Source organism: Xiphophorus hellerii, chromosome 7, assembly GCF_003331165.1.
Source record: "Xiphophorus hellerii strain 12219 chromosome 7, Xiphophorus_hellerii-4.1, whole genome shotgun sequence".
Lineage (NCBI taxonomy): Eukaryota > Metazoa > Chordata > Actinopteri > Cyprinodontiformes > Poeciliidae > Xiphophorus > Xiphophorus hellerii.
Window position 1 is genome coordinate 26,102,325 of NC_045678.1, and position 19,117 is coordinate 26,121,441.

The 19,117-nt window shown below is 37.2% G+C and overlaps 1 protein-coding gene across 1 annotated transcript; it reads right to left on the reverse strand.

The window, feature by feature from the left end:
• Nucleotides 1–307: 307 nt before the first annotated feature.
• On the reverse strand, nt 308–19,072 carry map3k19 (mitogen-activated protein kinase kinase kinase 19). The gene is made up of 18 exons (XM_032566876.1): nt 18,984–19,072; nt 15,169–15,345; nt 14,290–14,548; nt 13,175–13,369; nt 12,705–12,865; nt 12,400–12,515; nt 11,711–11,865; nt 10,412–10,469; nt 9,070–9,157; nt 7,762–7,881; nt 7,341–7,495; nt 7,227–7,261; nt 4,577–6,607; nt 3,774–3,878; nt 3,334–3,572; nt 2,995–3,247; nt 1,963–2,171; nt 308–1,859 (listed from the first exon to the last, which is right to left on the reverse strand). Exons 3-18 carry the CDS (start codon nt 14,512–14,514, stop codon nt 1,733–1,735), a joined length of 4,272 nt encoding a protein of 1,423 aa, XP_032422767.1. The 5' UTR covers nt 14,515–14,548; nt 15,169–15,345; nt 18,984–19,072; the 3' UTR covers nt 308–1,732.
• Nucleotides 19,073–19,117: the final 45 nt, after the last annotated feature.

Below are 19,117 nucleotides of genomic sequence, written 5' to 3' on the forward strand. Positions count from 1 at the left end.
TTTAGATTCTCTCATGTATCTGTTTGGAAATAACTTTAACATTTAAACCATCACTTTCAGCTTACATCTCTCTCAAGAGCCTGTGCCCTATAATCCCCTCTGTATTGTAAAGCATCCAACATACCATATTGGTCCAAGGCTGGTGGTGTTTGTATGTAATAAAGCATTTACAGTTGAACATTAAATGAAAAACTGCAATTGTTTTAGAAAAAACATGAACCGCTCATCACGTCTTTCCACTTCTCATTTTAATATAATGAATAAACTTCATTACCATCACCATTACACTGTACAAAATCTTTTTTTCTTTTTAATATGGCATGCAATTCATTTTTAAATGGTAAACATGGTTTATTCCTCTATGGTGGAGGGCTGTGGACAAGTATTTCCTGCCTTATAGTTTTCTTTTGCGTTTTCTGTCGCATGTAGTATTTCAGATCAGTATTAAAATTTCATTTCATGTCCTGAGTAAAACAGTTTTAAATGCTTCATGTACAAAGGAAAATGAACTTTTTACAGGAAATAATTTGAGAACAGCTTTTTTATTTACTCATGTCTGTCTTTTTTTTTATGATCTGAAAAAAGACAGATCATTCGTTTTGTGAGTAAATAAAAAATCTTTTGGGGCAAATACTTACAGCACTGAACCATTAAGAGGAATTACTTGGAGTTTATATGATCATGAACATTTTAGTTCTAGTTAATTTGATATGTATAAAACTGGCCCAATACATTTATTCAACATAAAGACTGAAGTTAATCACTGATCAGTGTACAGTATTCAGGATTAATTTACAATCTACAAATGTAATTTTACTCATTTAAATCAGCTGAAAGCATCTTTTAATTTGTTTTAAACATTTAAAACCGCTACCACTGCACTCAGATGTAGGTTTGAAACCTAAATGTATTTTAATGAAGTAGAACATATTCCGAAAGTTTCAATACACACAGTGATATATTTCAATTGTTTGTGGTTAGATTTAACTGCGGCTTCAGCTAATGACGACCCAACATTTTTTCTGTAACAGAAAACTACATAAGACAAAATATTTTTATGTTTTTTACCATAAAAACCTTGACCTATTCAAGCATTGTGAATACTGCTTACTGACACATGGAGGATAATTCACTAAAAGTCAATGGGTTGTGTTGGGAAGTTGAGTGGAAGAAAAAAACTGTTAAAAAATTAGCATATAACTGATGGCTCCAGCTGTCCTAAACACCATATAGGATCTATAAGTAACATTTGTAGGCTCAAAATCTTTAATTTGAATTATTTAGATTAGCTTTAGACTATTATAATTTGAAATGTATATTTTTGTATAATTTATTTTACTTTTTGAATTGAAACACTGAAACAATTTCAGATGTTTATGATATTCCAATTTGAAATGTACCTTCATCTCATAACCATAGAACTGATGTTTCAATGGCAATAGTTTAAAATGTGGCATTTGACTGTTTTGTAGATTTGTCATCTGCTTTGACATTTATTCTATACAAACCATTAAACATTCAGTACTGAATACACTTCACACACAATTTTATAAAATTGGCACATTTGTTAATCTAAAGGGTACAATAATATCTGCAATTTATACGCAATTATATTATTTGGAGTGCATTCACAGTGGTTTTGATACCACAATATATTAATTTTTGAACTGTGAACTTAAATGATTAGATATTATTTAATGCCTCTGAATTTAAGAACAGCAGTTATCCCAATTTAAACACTCACTTTTGTACCACAACATTTATTTTTCTGTGCTTCACAGTATTTGATACTTGTGTGCCCTTTAGGAATGAAGGAATGTTTCAGTAACTGGTCAGCTGATGGCCGTACGCTCTGGTCACTACAAATTAAAAAGACAATAAGTTGCAGATATCACAGTAAGACGTTACTAACACCATGACAGTTTGATACTGTCATAATTAAATCATAAATTTAGCACTTACCTTGTCAGACAGATTTTTACAAAGTCCTTGGCATTCTCTGAGAAGCCATCTGGCAGGGATGGCATTAGCCCTTTTCTAGCCCCAATGTAGAACAAGGCAGCCATTTTATCCATATGTGCAAGAGGTGGTTTCCCTGTGGCCATTTCAAACACTGTGCAACCAACACTCCAAATATCTGACTTCCGGCCATACCCTGATTCATTGATGATCTGGTTAGAAAAATAACAGGAGACAAAAGGACAGGACATCTGCATGTCTTTATATAGTTCATAAAAACCGCCTTGAAGGACTTTGAGATAATAGTTGGTGAAAAACATCGGACTTTCTAAGTGTGTTGTCCACCTGATAGTCCGGTAGGTTTGGTTGGGGACCAAAATTGCGACTTATTACATTATCAGCTGGTGCGGTTTGCTTTCACACTGCACTGTCAAACGATCCAAACTAATTGAAAACCTGTTTTCCTCCTTGCTCATGGTGCCATTGCACCAAGAACTTCTAAAGTAGATGATACAAAACCTAAAAAAAAGATATGAACATAACTTCCTTCTTCACAAAATGTAAACAAAAATGGCACTAGCATCGGATTTGAGCAGTTTTAGGATTTGTCTTTGGTAAAATACCACAAGCCATCTCTCCCTCTAATGCTAGACTTTTGCATTTGTTTTGGTTCTATTGGCCTAGATGCCATGCGCTCTAGTTCATTTTCGGAGCGGTCTCTTGTCTGCTTGGCATTCACATAAGCATTCAAACCGCATCAGAGTTCACTTTAATTCAACCTACACCTAGGTTTGGAGACAAACCAGAGTTTGCTTGTTTGGTCCACATCAGAGTTCGATTAAGAATTCATGCCTCTCCAAACGAACCGGACTTTCTAGACAAACTAGAGTTTTATTAAAATGGACTAAACACAGCTGGTGTGAATTCATCCTAAGTTGATCGTCCAACGTCAAAAAGAACTTAGATCAAATTTCCATCACATCTCACAAATTCAAATTTTTACAAAACCCTAAAAAATAAACAAATCTAACTTGCCTCTGGCGCCATCCAATAAGGTGTACCGTGGATGGATTTCAGCAGCTCTCCACTGTTTGGAGCTGTGTGGTTAAGGCAGCTGAGGCGTCGTGCACAACCAAAGTCTATGAGCTTGATGACACCAGTTGGCATCAACATGACATTGTTTCCTTTTAAGTCCCGATGAATCACTCTGTTCTGATGAAGGAATGCCACCCCTTCCAGGATCTGATGGGTGTACAGAGCCAACACTCGTTCTGGCAGAGGACCAAATCTAAGGGGAAAATGGAACAGTCCTTATTAATTTGGCATTCAAACTTTTTGCAAGATATTTTAAAGTAAGCAACAAATAATTTCAACCTGTGAAGTATGCTAGCAATAGATCCACCAGGGATATACTCCATGAAGATGGAAACAACATGTTGATAAAGAGATGTTCCCAGAAAGCCAACAATATTGCTGTGGCAAAGGGTTTTAAGTAACTCCACTTCCCCCTGAAGACGATTGTACTCCTTCTTTGCAGCATCAGGGTCAGACGAATCCAGGCAAACCTGCTTTACAGCTATCAACTGGCCCTGACTGGTCAGACCACAGTACACCTGGTGAGATAATGATTTGAGTCAAAGTTGTTTGAAGACATACTGCTGAAATAATCTGCACTGAAAAGTAAGACTAACTTGATATAAGTTCTTATTTTTAGCAAGTTACAGCACTGGGATATGTTTCTAGTACAAAATACCAACACTATTTTATCAGCAACTTACTAATGTACTTAGCTGCAACGTTATTTGAATACTTACTGTCCCATAGGCACCCTTCCCCAGTACTTCACCCTTAGCCCATGTTATGGTGTCATTTGCAACCAACCCTGATCCAAGGTAAGAGTTACTGTCATTTCGAGCAACCTGCAATGAAATGCATAGAGACATAATTATCTAATTAAAGTACTTCAAACACACAGGTGCAGACATCAGAATTTGCTGGATTTTAGCTTTACATCAATTTTTGTCCTTCGATCTTCAGCTTTGGATTGACAGATGTCTGTCATAAATGCTAGAAAGTAAAGGAAGGAACAGTCATGGAAAAATAGGACACCCTCTTATAGATATGTTTGTCGAAGACATATGTCGTCTTCAATTCAAAGTTTATTACACACCATTTATGTTTTTAGTCCTTTATGTTAACTACAGTATAATGATTTTAACACTTGCAGCTAATGAAAACAAGACATTTAAGATTAGAATATTACATCAGACCTAAAAATATTTTTTTTACATATCAAGGTAAGCTTAATGAAATGTATGTTTACTACCTGTTTTCAAGGTTGTTATTTTCTAAAGGTACTCTAAGTCTGGTCAATATGACTCATCGGAATGCATGCTTTAATTTCATGAATATGACTGTATGTTAGGTTAATTGGTTTCTCAATTGCCCTTATGTGTGTGTAGGGTTGTTATGGTTGTTTGCTTCTGTAATGGACTGGTGACTGGTCCAGGTTGCATCTTTCCTATTGACCACTTGAGTTGGGAACTGTCATCCCAATCTCCGCAATGACTAAAGACATAGAAACTTGATTTAGTCATTTTTAGGCTCAAAATATTACCTCCGGAGGTGCTTTTTTTCCTGATACATGCTCTTCTTCACCATGGAACTCCTTTTTTCCATGTTCTGAGTTTTCAAGAGCTGCAGAAACATCCCTCTCATCCAAAGAGATCAGCTCCTCTGCCAGACATTGCAGTAGATCATCTGTCAGCGGACCCTCCCCCACCTCATCCAGAAACTTCCTGTAAACTGGTGACATCAGGGTGTGGCAGGTACTGTCTGAAGATGTCCAAGTGTTGATGTGTGCCTGCAGAGGGTCTAGTGACTGAGCCAACTGTGGATCTTTTTTAGCTGAGTTTCTTGTTGATTTACTTGAAGTTTTGTGATTTCTAGCATCAACACCATAAAGGGAAGTTATGGGTTCTGTCAGAGTTTCCTCTTGTGGTTGTAATGTTTCAGATCCATTTTTAGAAAGAGCTTCCACTATGGTTGATAAAATGTGATCTTCAAATTCATCCTTAGAAGACTTATGACTAAACTCAACCTCCTTCTCATCATCAGTTTCATCTTTGAGTTTAGGGCTTTTGTCTGTTCTGCAGCTATTAGTGGTAGACTGTGTTTTGATTTGCGATGACATTGGTTTTGGTTTGCTTTTAGTCAAAGTAGCTGTGCTCTCCACTGACTTTCTCTTTGGCTTATTCTGTACTGGTTTGTGTTTGACTTTGTGGCTTTGTTTTGTCTTTCTTGTTGGCATGACCTGTAGTTGTCTCTCTTTAGGTTTCTCACATGAGTTGGAGACCCGATGATTTTCAAATAATGGCCCAGCAAACATCTCATACATGGCTGGTCCTTCGCTGCCACTCTGTATCTGCTGAAACATGTCTCTGTAAGTGATGAGGTCCACAGCAGATTTAGATCTTGGGGGTTTTCCACCTGAGCCTGGTTTCTTCAACTGCTGGGCACTTTTTAGCTCCCTCATTGATATCAGCTGATGTATTTTGTTGCTGTGTGGTTCATAAATGTTACGTGGGGTTAGAGTACCCACACTGAGGAGAGCCGTATTTCCAGATTTAATTTTCTTGCTTTTGTCTTTGTCCATTGTGGGAATGGCAGAGTACTTTATGTTAATTTTGGAGTGGTTACCACTGATGACTCTTGCATCTTTGTTGAGAGAATGAATAGTTGAATTTTTTGCCTTCAAGTGAAAGTTCATCCTAGTTTTACTCTCTTTATTCCGGGCTTTAAACATCTTCTCGTATTTCTTGGGATCCACAGGAAAGAAGCCGGTTTTCTCCACAGCAGTAACTGCACTGCAATCTCTTACGTCTTCTGCCGTGTTTTCTTGATTTCTAGCTGATGCTGTGCTTTCTGGATCCATCTGTTCATTTTCAGAATCTTCTTCAAAACAACCAGTAGCATCATCTTCAAGACCCTTTGCATCATTTTTAGTTTTGTTGCTTGTTCCAGTCTTTGACTCAGTTGTGTGGCTCGTATTTTGCTTGACTTCACTAAACACATATGCATCTGACTTTTTATTACTCTCAAAGTGGTTACATTCTTTTACACACTCACTCTTATCGGCCTCTTTTGGATGGTGTGAATCAGCTTTTTCTACTGTTGCATGATTAGTACAATTGACATAGTCTCTTTCTCTGTCATGTATTGATCTGTTGACCAATGAGCACAGTTTTGCTTTAACATGTCGTGTTGTTTCTCCAAAAAAATCTGCCTCTGATGTAATTCTGTCATTTGAATCCTGCAACATTCTATCTTTTACAAACGTCAGATTTCTGTCCTTAGTAGATGTTTCTTGGATTTGTCCAGAATCATCCTCATTTTCCAAGTTGATGGAACTCTGGCTGCTGCTACTGGATCCACTTTCCTCACTACCATCATTTGAAGGACCACTGCATGAGCTGCCCCAGGACTGCCTCTCTTTTCTCAGCTCAGCTCTGCTGGAAAGAGGGCTCCGGCTAATGGGCTTTAGAGGAACATGGGGTTTCAGTGGTGGCAGAGCCTTGCTATGTCTTGGGCGACCCTCAATGGGCACCAGAAGCTTGGGTGTGTGGGAGTGGAAGGCTGGCAAAGGACCCTGGAAATACAGATAGCAGTTCAGTGGTGTAGGCAAGCTGTATAAATATAAAACACATTTTCATGCATGACTTATATGGCTAGAGTGTTGAATAATCCAAAAAAAATTGAAAATTCTGAGAATGTCTAAATGGAAGGAAATTCCACCAAAGGAAAACCTAGTGAAAATGGGAACACATACATATACACTCAATGGCCACTTTATTAAATCCACCTGATTAATTTCATGTTAATAAAATTTGTAAAAAGCATAATCAGATGCCAGCTGCTCAATGCATTTAGCCAACTAGACAACTTGCCTTGGGTTGGGGTCAAAAGAGGATTTAGGTTACTTTAAATGTCGCATCATTTGTTAACACCAAATGAACGTGAGTGTTTTTAAAAACCGCTGATCACTGGAATTTGCATGCACAACCATCTTTCAGGTGTACCAAGAATGATTTGAAAAAGAGAAAATATCTGTAGAGAAGCTGTTGTATGGACAGAAATGCAATGCTAGAATTAGTGGTCAAATGAGATTGGTTCAGGATGATAGAAAGGCAACAATCACTCAAAAATTCCATTTATTTACTGCTAAAAAATTTATTTCTGTTAAATAGTTTTAAGTCATTAAAACTCACCCTTTGATCATTTAAAGTACTTTGAGAGCTCAGTCCTGTAAACACGAAAATATTACAGTGTTAACAACATCCAAATATTTGCATTTTGCACACATCAGCTATGTTCTTACTTACTGGTCTGAATATGCGCTCTGGCCTGCATCAAGGTGTTGGGGCACAGAAGTGGCTCCATGATACTTGGGGCTGATTGGCTGAGTTGGCTGGACTCTGGCACACAAAGCAGACTATGGGAAGGTGGAGAAACTTCAACCACACTTCTTGTCCTCTGCCTGTCAGAAAAAACCCCCAGAAATATTTGATTTTGAATGTTTATTACGTTTGTGTGTCATAAGATTCTGTATAATTAGTTTTCAGTTATAAAAACAGCATATGGACATTCTGCAGTCAAGCAATCCAATTATTCATGCTTATTTAGTTAATTTTCTCAAGGTAAATGCTGTGATATTGCCTTTTTGTATTATTTTAGTTATGGCCACATGCAGAACAACAAACATACATCTTACTTTCTGTTCTTAACATGTGAGTGTGTTTGTACCTTTGTCTGGGGGGTACAGGCTGACAAGCAGTTCTGGTACTCAGAAAACCAGATGACAGTAGAGCATCTGAATGGTCACTATGTCTATGACTGTTGGACAAACTAGGTAGACACAAACCTCTGCAAATAAAATAAGAAAAGGAAGTTAGAAGACAGTTACGTGGTTTAGATATGAGGTCAGAGTTTAAATACTGATGATGTGTCTGTAGATAGAAATTATCTGCAATCATACTGAGGTGCTTGTAGCTTTTGTAATTTAGTTTTCTCTGGTTTCCTGATGCTTTCACTAGTTTTGGTTGTTTTATTTTTCTTCCCTATTCTGTCAAATGACTTCAGATGTCTTATGATGTCATAGAGTCAGATAAATCAGACGGAAATGCCACTGAAAGTGGAATTCCTCACCAATCCACATATGAAAAATCCAAAAAGACTGCTGCACATTTTAAAGCCAGCTGTTTTACCAACCTGTTTATGTGCTCATATGATGATTTGTATCTCATTAAATTAGACAAACAGACAAATTATAATGTCCAAAATCTGGTTGTTGATATGTTCAGAATTTGGAACCAGAAAGTTGGAAGTCCATATGGTTCGTATTCATTATGGCTCTGAGACATTTTAAGCATAGTGAGGGACTGCAGGAATACATTTTATATCCATTTCTTTTCATTATATTCCTCAATTGTCATATCTCACTATCAGATTGTCCTCTTCTCTTAGTATCTGTTTGATTACTGAAACAAACTCTAATTACATATAAAAAAAGCCGCATTCATAAACCATATTAGTTGACGTGTTAAATCATGAAAATGATTGACTTTCATTTCCTTGTACCAAACCAAATGCTATTTCTGGCAGCTGATTCTATGAAATTAGAGCAGCTCAAAGAGTTTTATTCTCTTCTCAGAACTTGAACTTGATTCAAATGTGAGTGCTGCTCATAACAGACAATGAGCTGATTCACCGAAGTTCTCTGCCCCGGTCTGTGTGTACCCGACTTGTTTGGGCAGAACAGATTGTCCTCTGGACACAGTGACAGGTGCCCGCACACAGGCCTGCAAACGTAACCAGATAGGCCTCTTTTCTAGTGCTGGTGTCAAAGTAAGAGGCACATGCTAACCAACTCAGGAGGCAGTGTACAGTATAAGAGATTGTTTGTTAAGTAAGGAGTTTTAGCTGTACACACAGAAACTATTTGGGTGTTACATATGAACAGACACTACTTTTCTTCATCACTAATACACATTGTAGATTTATTAGTATAAAAATATGTTTGTGAGAGAAAGATGGTGAATTTTTCATGCCCACCTGCTGCCCCTCCTTGCGTCCTGATTGGCTCGTCCGGGATTTTTCAGAGTTTCCATGGCGATTTGGGAACAGGTGGGAATCCCCTTATCTGCGGCAGAAATACAAACATTCACTCATCAATCTTACTTAATGTTTATGATCTCATTTCCAACAGTAAAGCAAAAAGGAATAAACTTATGTAATGGAGATATAATTTACAACATTAAAATTTTATATCCCAGGAGGAAAGAAACAATAAAAACAGAAGAAATGTTGTGTCTAATGACAGTGATGTTAAAAAGATTTGAAGATTGTAGGTTCTTTAAAATTAAACCACATTTTTGCTAATTCAAAGCAACAAATTCAACTTGCCCTGTTTGTTTTCAATTAAATATTCCTTAAAAGAGACACATACACATTACACACTACTGCTCACTATAAATCGATAGCTTGCTGTACCTGTGTTTAAGCTCGTTGATCCCCTCTGCTCAAATGTCCAGATATTACACTTACACTTTCGTTCATTTCACATAATCTTTTGTCTAAATCACTGAAATTGTTTTCTGAAAGTCTTCGGTTTTGTTCTGGAGCTGAAGCCCGCCTGTCGAGGATGCATAGGTGAAAGATGTTCAGGCAGGTTTCTCAGAGGAGAGCTTTGTATTGTGTGGAAGACCCCTCCCATCCTGGACAGCCTCTCTCTCCTTCGTCTCCCTAAGATCCCCTCCCCTTTGTGAAGGTGATCTGATCTCGTGGCCCATTTGGGATGCTGACCATTATGCTTCTCTTTCAGTGTACTGTACTAAGACTATTTCTAAAACAGACGTACTCTGCAGAGCTTTACAAAAATATTTCAGCCTTTCTTTAATTTTTGCCAGTGAGGAAGGTTATTTTGTGTCTGGTTAAGTGCTGTGTTGATTTAGCCAAATGTTTTGGAGAATTTTTCTGTGGTGACTACCTATTTTCAGTTTCTGGCAGAGACCTCTAGATTTTGGCTACAGTCCTGGTATTTCAAAGACCTCAGGGTGCCATGCACTCTAACAAGTTTCACAGTCAGGGTCTTTGGAAGAGAAACAGCATCACAGCTCTTCACTATAGTTAGACTCGAGGAGTTTTTCCTCAAACTCACTCGTAGGCTCATCTGACTAAACCAGACCTATCCCTGTAGAGTTTCACAAACTGCACATTTATGTTTCCTAAATAAACAGCTGATATGTTAATAACACCTAACATTTATCATGTAGACTCGGTGGCTCTAAAATGTCAGTCTTTGGTGCTGTCTTAGTCACCCATTTATTCTCTGGGATCAAATATGTAGAAACAAATCTCTTTAGTTTGACCTTAGTGTCGCTGAAGAAGCCCGTACCTTGGCTGAACTCCTTCTTGTCCGATTGAGGGAGACTCCCTGAAGTCTGCAGAGATGCCTGGAAAGATCAAAGGTGTTTTTGTCATCAACCTTTTTTAATGTGAGGACGACGATTCGTTTTTTGGTGACACATAGCACTTTGTTTAATCTTGGCCTCATCTGACTAGACAACTTTCTCCCACATGTTTACTGTGTCCCCAATATGGCCTGTTGTGGCTATCTTTTAACGATGGCGTTGTTTTACATAACGACCAGGTATGTACGGTGTTACACTAAGCTATTTCTGTCATTTCAACAGGTTCTTCCACCTGAGCACAAGCAACAACTCCTCCAAAATTACCGTAGGTCGCTCTCTGATTAATGCTCTCCTTGTCCAACCTGCCACTTAAATATATATTTATATATAGATATACAAATTGTGCACATGTGGAATTTATTTACTAATTAAATGAAAGCAATTATTTGCACTGAGTTTTACTAGGGGTATTAAAGTAAAGGGAGCTGAACTCAAATGCACAAAACACATTTCAGATTTTTCCTTGTTAATGAAAATTGAAGTGCATTTGTTATTTAATTTCAACTTCCCCACAATTCACCACTTTAGGAATGCTTTGTTAATCTATCATCTAAAATCATAATAAAAAAAATTAACATTTGTGATTGTAAAATGACTTGATATGCAGAAGTTCAAGGGTCTGTAAACAATGTTTTTTTCAGTATACACAGTTTACATCCTTTAGTTTTATTTGTATTATTTTATTAAAGTAAAAACATAATTAACTAACTACAGCTGCATTAGGTTCTAAAACCATTTTAGTATATATTATTTTAAATATTTTGGTGACATATTACAGGTACGATACCCAGACTGTGTCTGGGACGTATATAAACTCCATCGTGTCTCCACTGACCAGCTGCTTCGTCCTTCTGCTAACCAGCTGCTGGCTCGTCTCCTTCCTATATGAAGCATGGCGGCTACACAGAAAACCCAAAGCGGTGTGTGTTATTGCTCACTCCCGTTCTACTGCTGTGTTTGTTAATTAGTGTAACCTGAGAGCTTCAGCCACACCCAAGCCATTAGTGAGCTTTATGCACAATTGTACAACCTTTTTACACAAAACTATGTTGGCTCCACTGTGGTTCTCTGCATATCTGAATGCAACAGCAGTTTTAGATAAAACCCTCTATCAAACTTAAGCATGTATGTTTCCTTGAGTTTATGCTTAAAGTGACTTTCAAAGATCTCTAAGCTCTGTGAGCTCCAGTCACTTTGTAAGAACAAATTTTTGTTTTTCTTACCCGTTTATGGCTGTGAGAATGGTCGCTGTGTTGATGTCTTCTTGCTTTATGATGATGTAAAAGGATCTCAGCATCCTGCTCTGTGTCTGAATCTCCAAAGTCCAAATCCTGGAACAAGTATTTCTCAAGTTCCGACAAGGACTTAAGATCAGCGTCTGCAAAAAATTGTCAAGGTATTAAAGAAGGAGAAGACACTGTATGTCCTGAGTAGTCTCGGCCTTGAAATCAATGGAAGTTGGCAGATAAAACAAAGGATGTCAATTCTGACCTTTGTGTTTTTTCATTTTATAAATTATCTCCAAATAATTTGTTATATTGTTCACAAATTTAAAAAAACATATTTATCTTCACAGATCATATGACTTGTTGAAATCAGAATTTAAGGAGCACTAACATACATTTTTGTGGTTTTCAGCCAATTGTGGCATGACCAGGATTAGGGTCTGTTCCTCCAGGTCAAAGGTTGTCTGGATTACTTGACTGGAAAGTTCTATTTCTAACATCTATTCTTGTCTATTGGTGGCTATAGTACAACACACTATAATTTTGAGCTATTATGGTTCTTTCCACAAATGTAAATGATTTGTAAGCATTGAAATTTGATTTTAATGTATTAGTGTGTGAATCAGTGTGTTAGTGTGTACCTGATTTTAATGTATTAGTGTGTGAATCAGTGTGTTTGCGTGTACCTGTGTGACCCAGAGCCTCGATCAGAACCGGAACAATCTCTTCCATCAGACGGCTGCTGAGATTAGCAGCGTAGTGGAGGGCAGAGCAGCCGTTGTGGTCTCGAACTCGCAAATCACTAAAGAAAAATGTTAACAACCCTAAGCAGCAGCATGGTCGCTCAAGAAAATAAATATACAAATTAGATTAGCTCGTCATGTTTCTATTTAAAAGTGGTCTGGATCAATAGTTATTCAGACTCTTTGGAGGTGTTTCAAAGCTTTTTTTTTTCAGAAAGTGTAGAATGTCTAGCCAGGTTTTTCCTTACGCTGACAACTTTAGAAGCTCCTTGACCACCTCCACAGGTTTGTGTTCCCATGGTAACCATGCTGCCATGTCCTGAAACAGGTCGACGTCTCTGACGGCTAGGATCACTGCTGTTGCGCCGTCACTATTGGGAAAGTTCACATCCACACTGACTGTCTGAGACTGAGAAACACACACAAACCCAGAATCATTATTAATCCTTCAGCTTGTTACACACAAAGCTAAAGACATTTAATAAAAGTTGAGTAGAGAATCCAGAAATTTTACTCAAATAAGAGCAGCAATACGTCATGATAAAATTACTCAAGTAAAAGTAAAAAGTAAAGATACTCCTAAAAGTACATTTAACTCTGGTCTGGAATAAATCTGACCAAAATCGGACTAATTTGCTGTTGCTCTAAATTCTGATAGGAAATAGTTATTGCTATCTCTGCTGAGCAGTTCACCTTGACCTTTAGATCTTAGACTCACCAGCAGCTGCCTCACAGAGCCCAGGTGTCCCTGCCAGGCAGCCTGCAGCAGCTGCTCCTGTGCGGACAGATGGGGCCTCGTCATCCACCTCACCATTTTCTCCTGGAGCTCAGGTGGGCTGATGTGCAGCGCGGTCTGTTGTCTGTGGTTACACACCGTCAGGTCAGCATCGGCCCTCAGCAGCCCCTGCACCACCTGTTGAGCTCACCGATCAAACCGGTCAATTAGTTTAATTAATATGATAAAGTATTGTTGACTAGAAAAAGGCTGGTGTGAAAATCTGTAATGATAGTCTGGCTATTACTTAAACGGTGCCAAATGTTTGTGCTACATCTGAGCAGCAACAATTTTAATTTGTGCTGCTATAATTTTAACAATATTAATAAATTCCAGAGGTCATCAAAGGTCAATCAGTCCTCCCCTGACCTCCAACATTTACAAAATGAAACAAATGTAGTGTCAATAATCCTGTGATACAAAAATCTTAAAAATCATAACAGGGCAAACAAAATGTTTGTTGCACAAACATAGCACAATTAATTTATATCAACCTTTCTGGTAACCTCTGGAAACATTTTTTCTGTAAAATCTTAAAATTTATTACGGCACAAACTAAAAATTTTGCTGCACAAACGTAACACAGTTATTTGACACCCTATATCCTATGATTTTGACTTTTGCTCTCTAAGACTGACTGCTTTGGTTAGATCTATATGAACAAGACTTGAAGGGAAAACGTTTTGTGTTTTTTCAGTATTTTATCAAAGTTGCTCTCAAATATTTCAGTGAACTGTTTAATCTCGGTTTTATAAGGATGAGGATGTAAATCCTCATCATGAAGGATGAGGATTTACATCTACGTTGTTAGTAACTAATCTCTCAGAGGAAACCTTCTCATGTTACCAGGAAGTCATTTTCAACATGACTCCCAAAGGGTGGGTGGAGCTTATAGAGCAACATTTAGATCATGTGACGCACCTACATGCTCGTAAACAGGTGTTGTTATTGAGAGGAAAATTACTGTGTCACATGACCACACTGTTTTCTCCATCGATCTTTTTAATAATCCAAAACTTTTTAAATTACATATATGAGCACATTTATCTGTAACTCACCTCTGACTTGTTGCTTTGACAAGCAGTGAAGAGGTCAACCAGTCTCCGTTCTTCTTCTTCATCGTCAGAGACCTCCAGCACATCCAGGATCTCCATCTGTGGTCCTAAAACCACCTGATCATTTTCTCCTTCCAGCTCTCCTAAATGCATCACATCATCATCATCATCGTCGTCGTCTTCCACATCATCAGTGTCTCTCCTCTTCTTTGCCTCCATTGCCCTCATAATCAAAAGTCAGATGAGAAGAGCCACCTCTGAGCTGTGGAACAGGTAAGGATGTTTTTCTTAACTCGGTGTTTGGCAGTCAGTATGTTCGTGTGATGTCAGTCTCTAATGACCCACTGGCGTCCACTGGGACCATACAGAAGGCGTGACTGGAAATATTTCCCTCATTACGACCGTTGTGGAGTCACCATAAACACGTCATTGTCTATAATTGAGCTTATTTACAAATGACAGTTTATATGTGTGAATGGAGGAATTCTCACATGAAAGTCTCTTTTAATGGAATAAATATCAGTAAATCAATATATAATAAAGTCTGTATTATCCAGTGTTGGGTAAAATGTGTAAGGATATTATAGGTTTATTTCCCTGCAGGATTGGTCATTTATAAAACGTTTGTTAATGAGAGCTGCCTGTGTCCTTAGTTGTGCGTCCTTAGTGACTAAATCTCTTCCGGTTTAATGTTTATTAAAAACTAAGAGCAGAACTCACAGAATTGCCGAATTACACAATAAAGCAATGGTTTTTGTTAATAAATTAGTAGTAAAGTAGCTTCTGGATATTAAAACAGTATCTATTACTCCTCAGAATTGATTGTCAGCAGCTTGAAATGATGACCAACAGTGAAACATTTTAATAAAGTGTTTTACTTACACTTGTCTCTGTCGCTTCAATCAGTAACTAATCCGGTTGTGTGTCTCCTCTGAGCTTCTGTAGGCATTTGTCAAACGAACCTTTGATCTATTTTCAGCAGACTTGTCCACGCAAGCAATTTCTATTTTCTTCTTTTTTGTCCTTCGTGCCTTCTGTCGTCCGTTTACACTTGGTTGCCTTGGAGACAGTTGGACAGACAGCCGTTAACAGAGGTGGTTTTTAATTACCCAGAGACTCTTTGTTACCCCACACATTAAGACACATTGTTTGCTTTCTATTTGTTCATGTCAAAGGCATAAATTTAAAGGATCAAGCAATAATTTGCTTGATTCTTTGATAATTTGTTTGTTTTATTGCTTATTACAATGTAACTTAGTTCCTTTCAGGCAAAACAAGGTTTTGCTGATGTGATATTTGCAACTTTGTTAAATATGGTAATAGCATTCTTGAAAATAAAATAAATATTTTCTTTCGACAGACATTTTAAGCAGAGTCAGTTTTATTAATTTGAGAAATTTATTAGAATTTTGTTTTTGAAAGGCCATACAGGTGCATCTCATCAAATAATAATATCAGTGAAAAATGTATTTAGGTAATTCAAGTCTAAAAAGAAACTAATATTATGGATTTATTGTACACAGTGGTGTACTGTATTTCAAGCATGCATTTCTCCAAATTTTGAGTATTACAGCTTATCAAAACCACCAATTTTGTTTTCCAGTAAGTAAGAACTTCTCAATGAGTTAACAAATGCTCCACTAGCAACAGGAATATTATCAGGCCAAGTCTAAACAGGACCTGTACATATCTAGGATCAGGAAAATGGAGGCTAACGTCTCTGCAGACCCCACACATCCTGGACACACTTTTACCTTCAGGTAACAGAGTGCTGTTTGTTAAAACCAGCTTCTCCACAAACAGTTTCTTCCCCCCCAGTCTGTCCCCCGGAACACAACAAATACCTTACAGTCAATCAGCAGCTACACAGAGGAACAAAATAAGCTTTTTTGCTCCTTTTTTTATCCTACATATAAAGAAAATGGCTGCAAATACATCTACATATTGTTCCTTTATCCTTATTTTATTTCCCTTATGGTTTATATTTTTATACTTTTTGTCTGTACTCTGTGAACTCTTGAAAATCCTTTTTTTGTGCACACATTTTGGTGAATAAAGCTGATTTTGATTCTGACAAGCTGTCTGGACATGCAGATTTCAGTTTCCTGGAGGAATTGGCAGCTATCCATAGAACCAAAACTACCAACATGTGCTTCAATGACCACTGTATTACCGTGCTTTACTGGCCTGAATGTAACCCCATAGAGAGTCTAAACAGCTTTGATTACTTGGAGGATAAGAGACACAAAAGAAAACAATGGAGACAAGCTAAAGGCCAATATTAAAGAAAATTTTCAGAAGAAAAATCTGTGAACCTCACTGTCATTTAACCTCTTTCTACACACTTTTCCCCCTCCTGACTGGTCTGAGATCTGAAAAAGCAGAATTACTCTCCTACTCAGCCAACTTAGGCTCAGTCATTGTTACCTGCTACATTTTTGTGCAGTTCTGATATTGTGGCACAACATGAAACCACACAAAGGTGTTTGGAAGAGAATAAAATACAAGACCTTGTAGATGTGTCACCGTTGAACTGATTCAGAGTAAAGTGTCTTTTGACATTGGGCTCAAAACAAACTGTAGACAAAGGGAGACAGTTTTATACACTTTGAAAAGGCAGTACAAAGGCATGTCCTTTCAGCTGAGGTTAAAATGTCTTAAATGTGTTTTAAATTCTGCGCTTACAACAATAGAACAACAGATAGTCTTTTTATAATTATATATATATATATAAAGACTTCATACTTCTGTTTATTAAAGCTCCAAAAAACAGAGTTAAGGAAGCTGAGTGAGAAAAACAAAACTCTTCTATAAAGTGGAACAAATTCAAATATAAAAAGCAGATAATATTTGCTTCTGAGCAATTCTGATTCCATAGATTTTCAGTAGACTTGTTGGCAGAACATCTTTACTGAGGTATAATAATGAATTTACTATTATTGTTATTATACTCTATTTGCATTATTATTTGTGACATTAAACTTACATTGACTAAATGAGCCATGCAATATAATGTCTAGTACTGTTTATATAAAAAATAAAAATAAAGCCTATGCAGTGGAGTTTGCTCCACCTGAGCACAAGATGGCAGTGTTTAACTACCATAATCATTTCAGTCCTGAAGGAAAGCGGAACAAAACGCTGGATCGACACCAGATTTTTCTCCGTGCATCACAAATTAAAATATTACAAAAATATATACTTTTTGCTGTAATTCAATAAAATAAAAAAAAATCAAACTCATGCATTATGTAAACTCACTGCACACGTAGTGATTAATTTGATGTACTAATTTTAATGATGAAACATTAGAAATAATGGAAATGTTAAATTTAGTTTCTCAAAAAAGGGTAATATCACCAAATGATTTTTCTTAGATGGTTTAGCCATGTAATGATCCACACAATCATGAAAAAAACTAATGATCTGACATGTTTAAAAGCTGAAGTGTGAGTGATTACAGGCCTTTGAACATGAAAAGGATCAGGAACACAATAAAAAAATCTTTAAAAGGCTTGGCTCAAAAAGAAAGAAGTCAACACACTATAGTAGTCTAGTCAAAGTATTCAAGTGAGTTTCAGTGAATTAGAATATCAGTAAAACACTCATTTATTTCAGTTGCTCAAATCAAAAAGTGAAATTCATACATTGATTTATAACACTCAGACAGGTATTTTTTACCTTAGTGGAAAAACCTGAATTCAGTTTAACTGATCATTACAGTACCACCTGTATTTTCATATGAACATATGGGCGTACCAGTTTCTCTTTGGAGTTTCTGTCATTCCAGTGTACCTTATGATCATCTCAAGGCTCTTGATATTTCTGCAGCATCTGCATTTTTTTCCTACCACATTTTCTTCTTCCACTCATCTTTCCATAAACAGGCTTGGATAGAGCACTCTGTGAGCAACAAGCTCTTTTAGCAATGACCTTTTGTGGTTTGTCCTCCTTGTAGAAGGTGTCAATTACCGACTGCTATACAACAGTCATGCAAGGATTCGACTTCATGATTGTGTATGCCACACGAAGGCCAAAATATATCTCTTTTCATTGAAAATACTATTTTCCTTGGCTTTATGGACCTTCTAAGAAGCTGAATTTTATTGGCTTTGAACCATAGTTAGCAGAATTAAAATAAATGGGCGCTTGTGTGTTTAAAGGAACAATCTGCTGGGTTTCATTTGAAACTTTTTAAATCACTTTGAATAATTAATAATGGAGCATATTACCTAGGTTGTTGATAACTAAGATTTTTGCACTGAATTGAAAAATTGAATAGAAACTGCATGACATGCAATTTTTTCTTTATGAACTGAATTGATTAAATAAATCAACTTTTTGGTTTAAAAATCTAAAGAAAGTTACCCCAAAGAGCTCCATGGCAAAGCGAGAAATTGACAAACTTTAACATAAGACTTTTTAAAACAACATTTTGAATTTTGGGAGATTTGTGAAATCAGGAATGACACTGATTTTTGTTTTGTTTTGCCAGTCGAGCTTTTTTCTGTTTTACAAGCTGAAACTTAGAAATTATGTGTCACTTTATGTTCTTAAGATTGCTTCATGCACTCCAACATTTGTATCAGATAACCAGTTCCAAGGTATTAGTATCAGTTCATTGCCTCCACCCTCCCTCGCTCTCCTTCCCGGCGCTCTCTAATTTGTCGGGTCAGGGCTGAGTCCCCGCCGCTCACCCGGGTAGGTCTCTCTCTCGGCTCCGCCGGTGCCAGACTGACGCGTCCCGTTGCGCACAGCACTCTTCCAAACGCCGCATAGTTTCCACACAGTTCCCTTTTCCGGATCTCACTCTAACCTCGGGGCTTATAGA

Bases quoted from the DNA above. Each gene is read 5' to 3' on its own strand.
- map3k19 (XM_032566876.1), bottom strand. From the start codon at position 14,514: ATGAGGGCAATGGAGGCAAAGAAGAGGAGAGACACTGATGATGTGGAA. The intron at 3,879-4,576 runs GTAATATTTTGA...ATTTCATTGCAG, and splicing joins GAAAAAAAGCACCTCCGGAG to GTTGCTCGAAATGACAGTAA. The intron at 3,573-3,773 runs GTAAGTATTCAA...TTATCTCACCAG, and splicing joins GGAAGGGTGCCTATGGGACA to GTGTACTGTGGTCTGACCAG.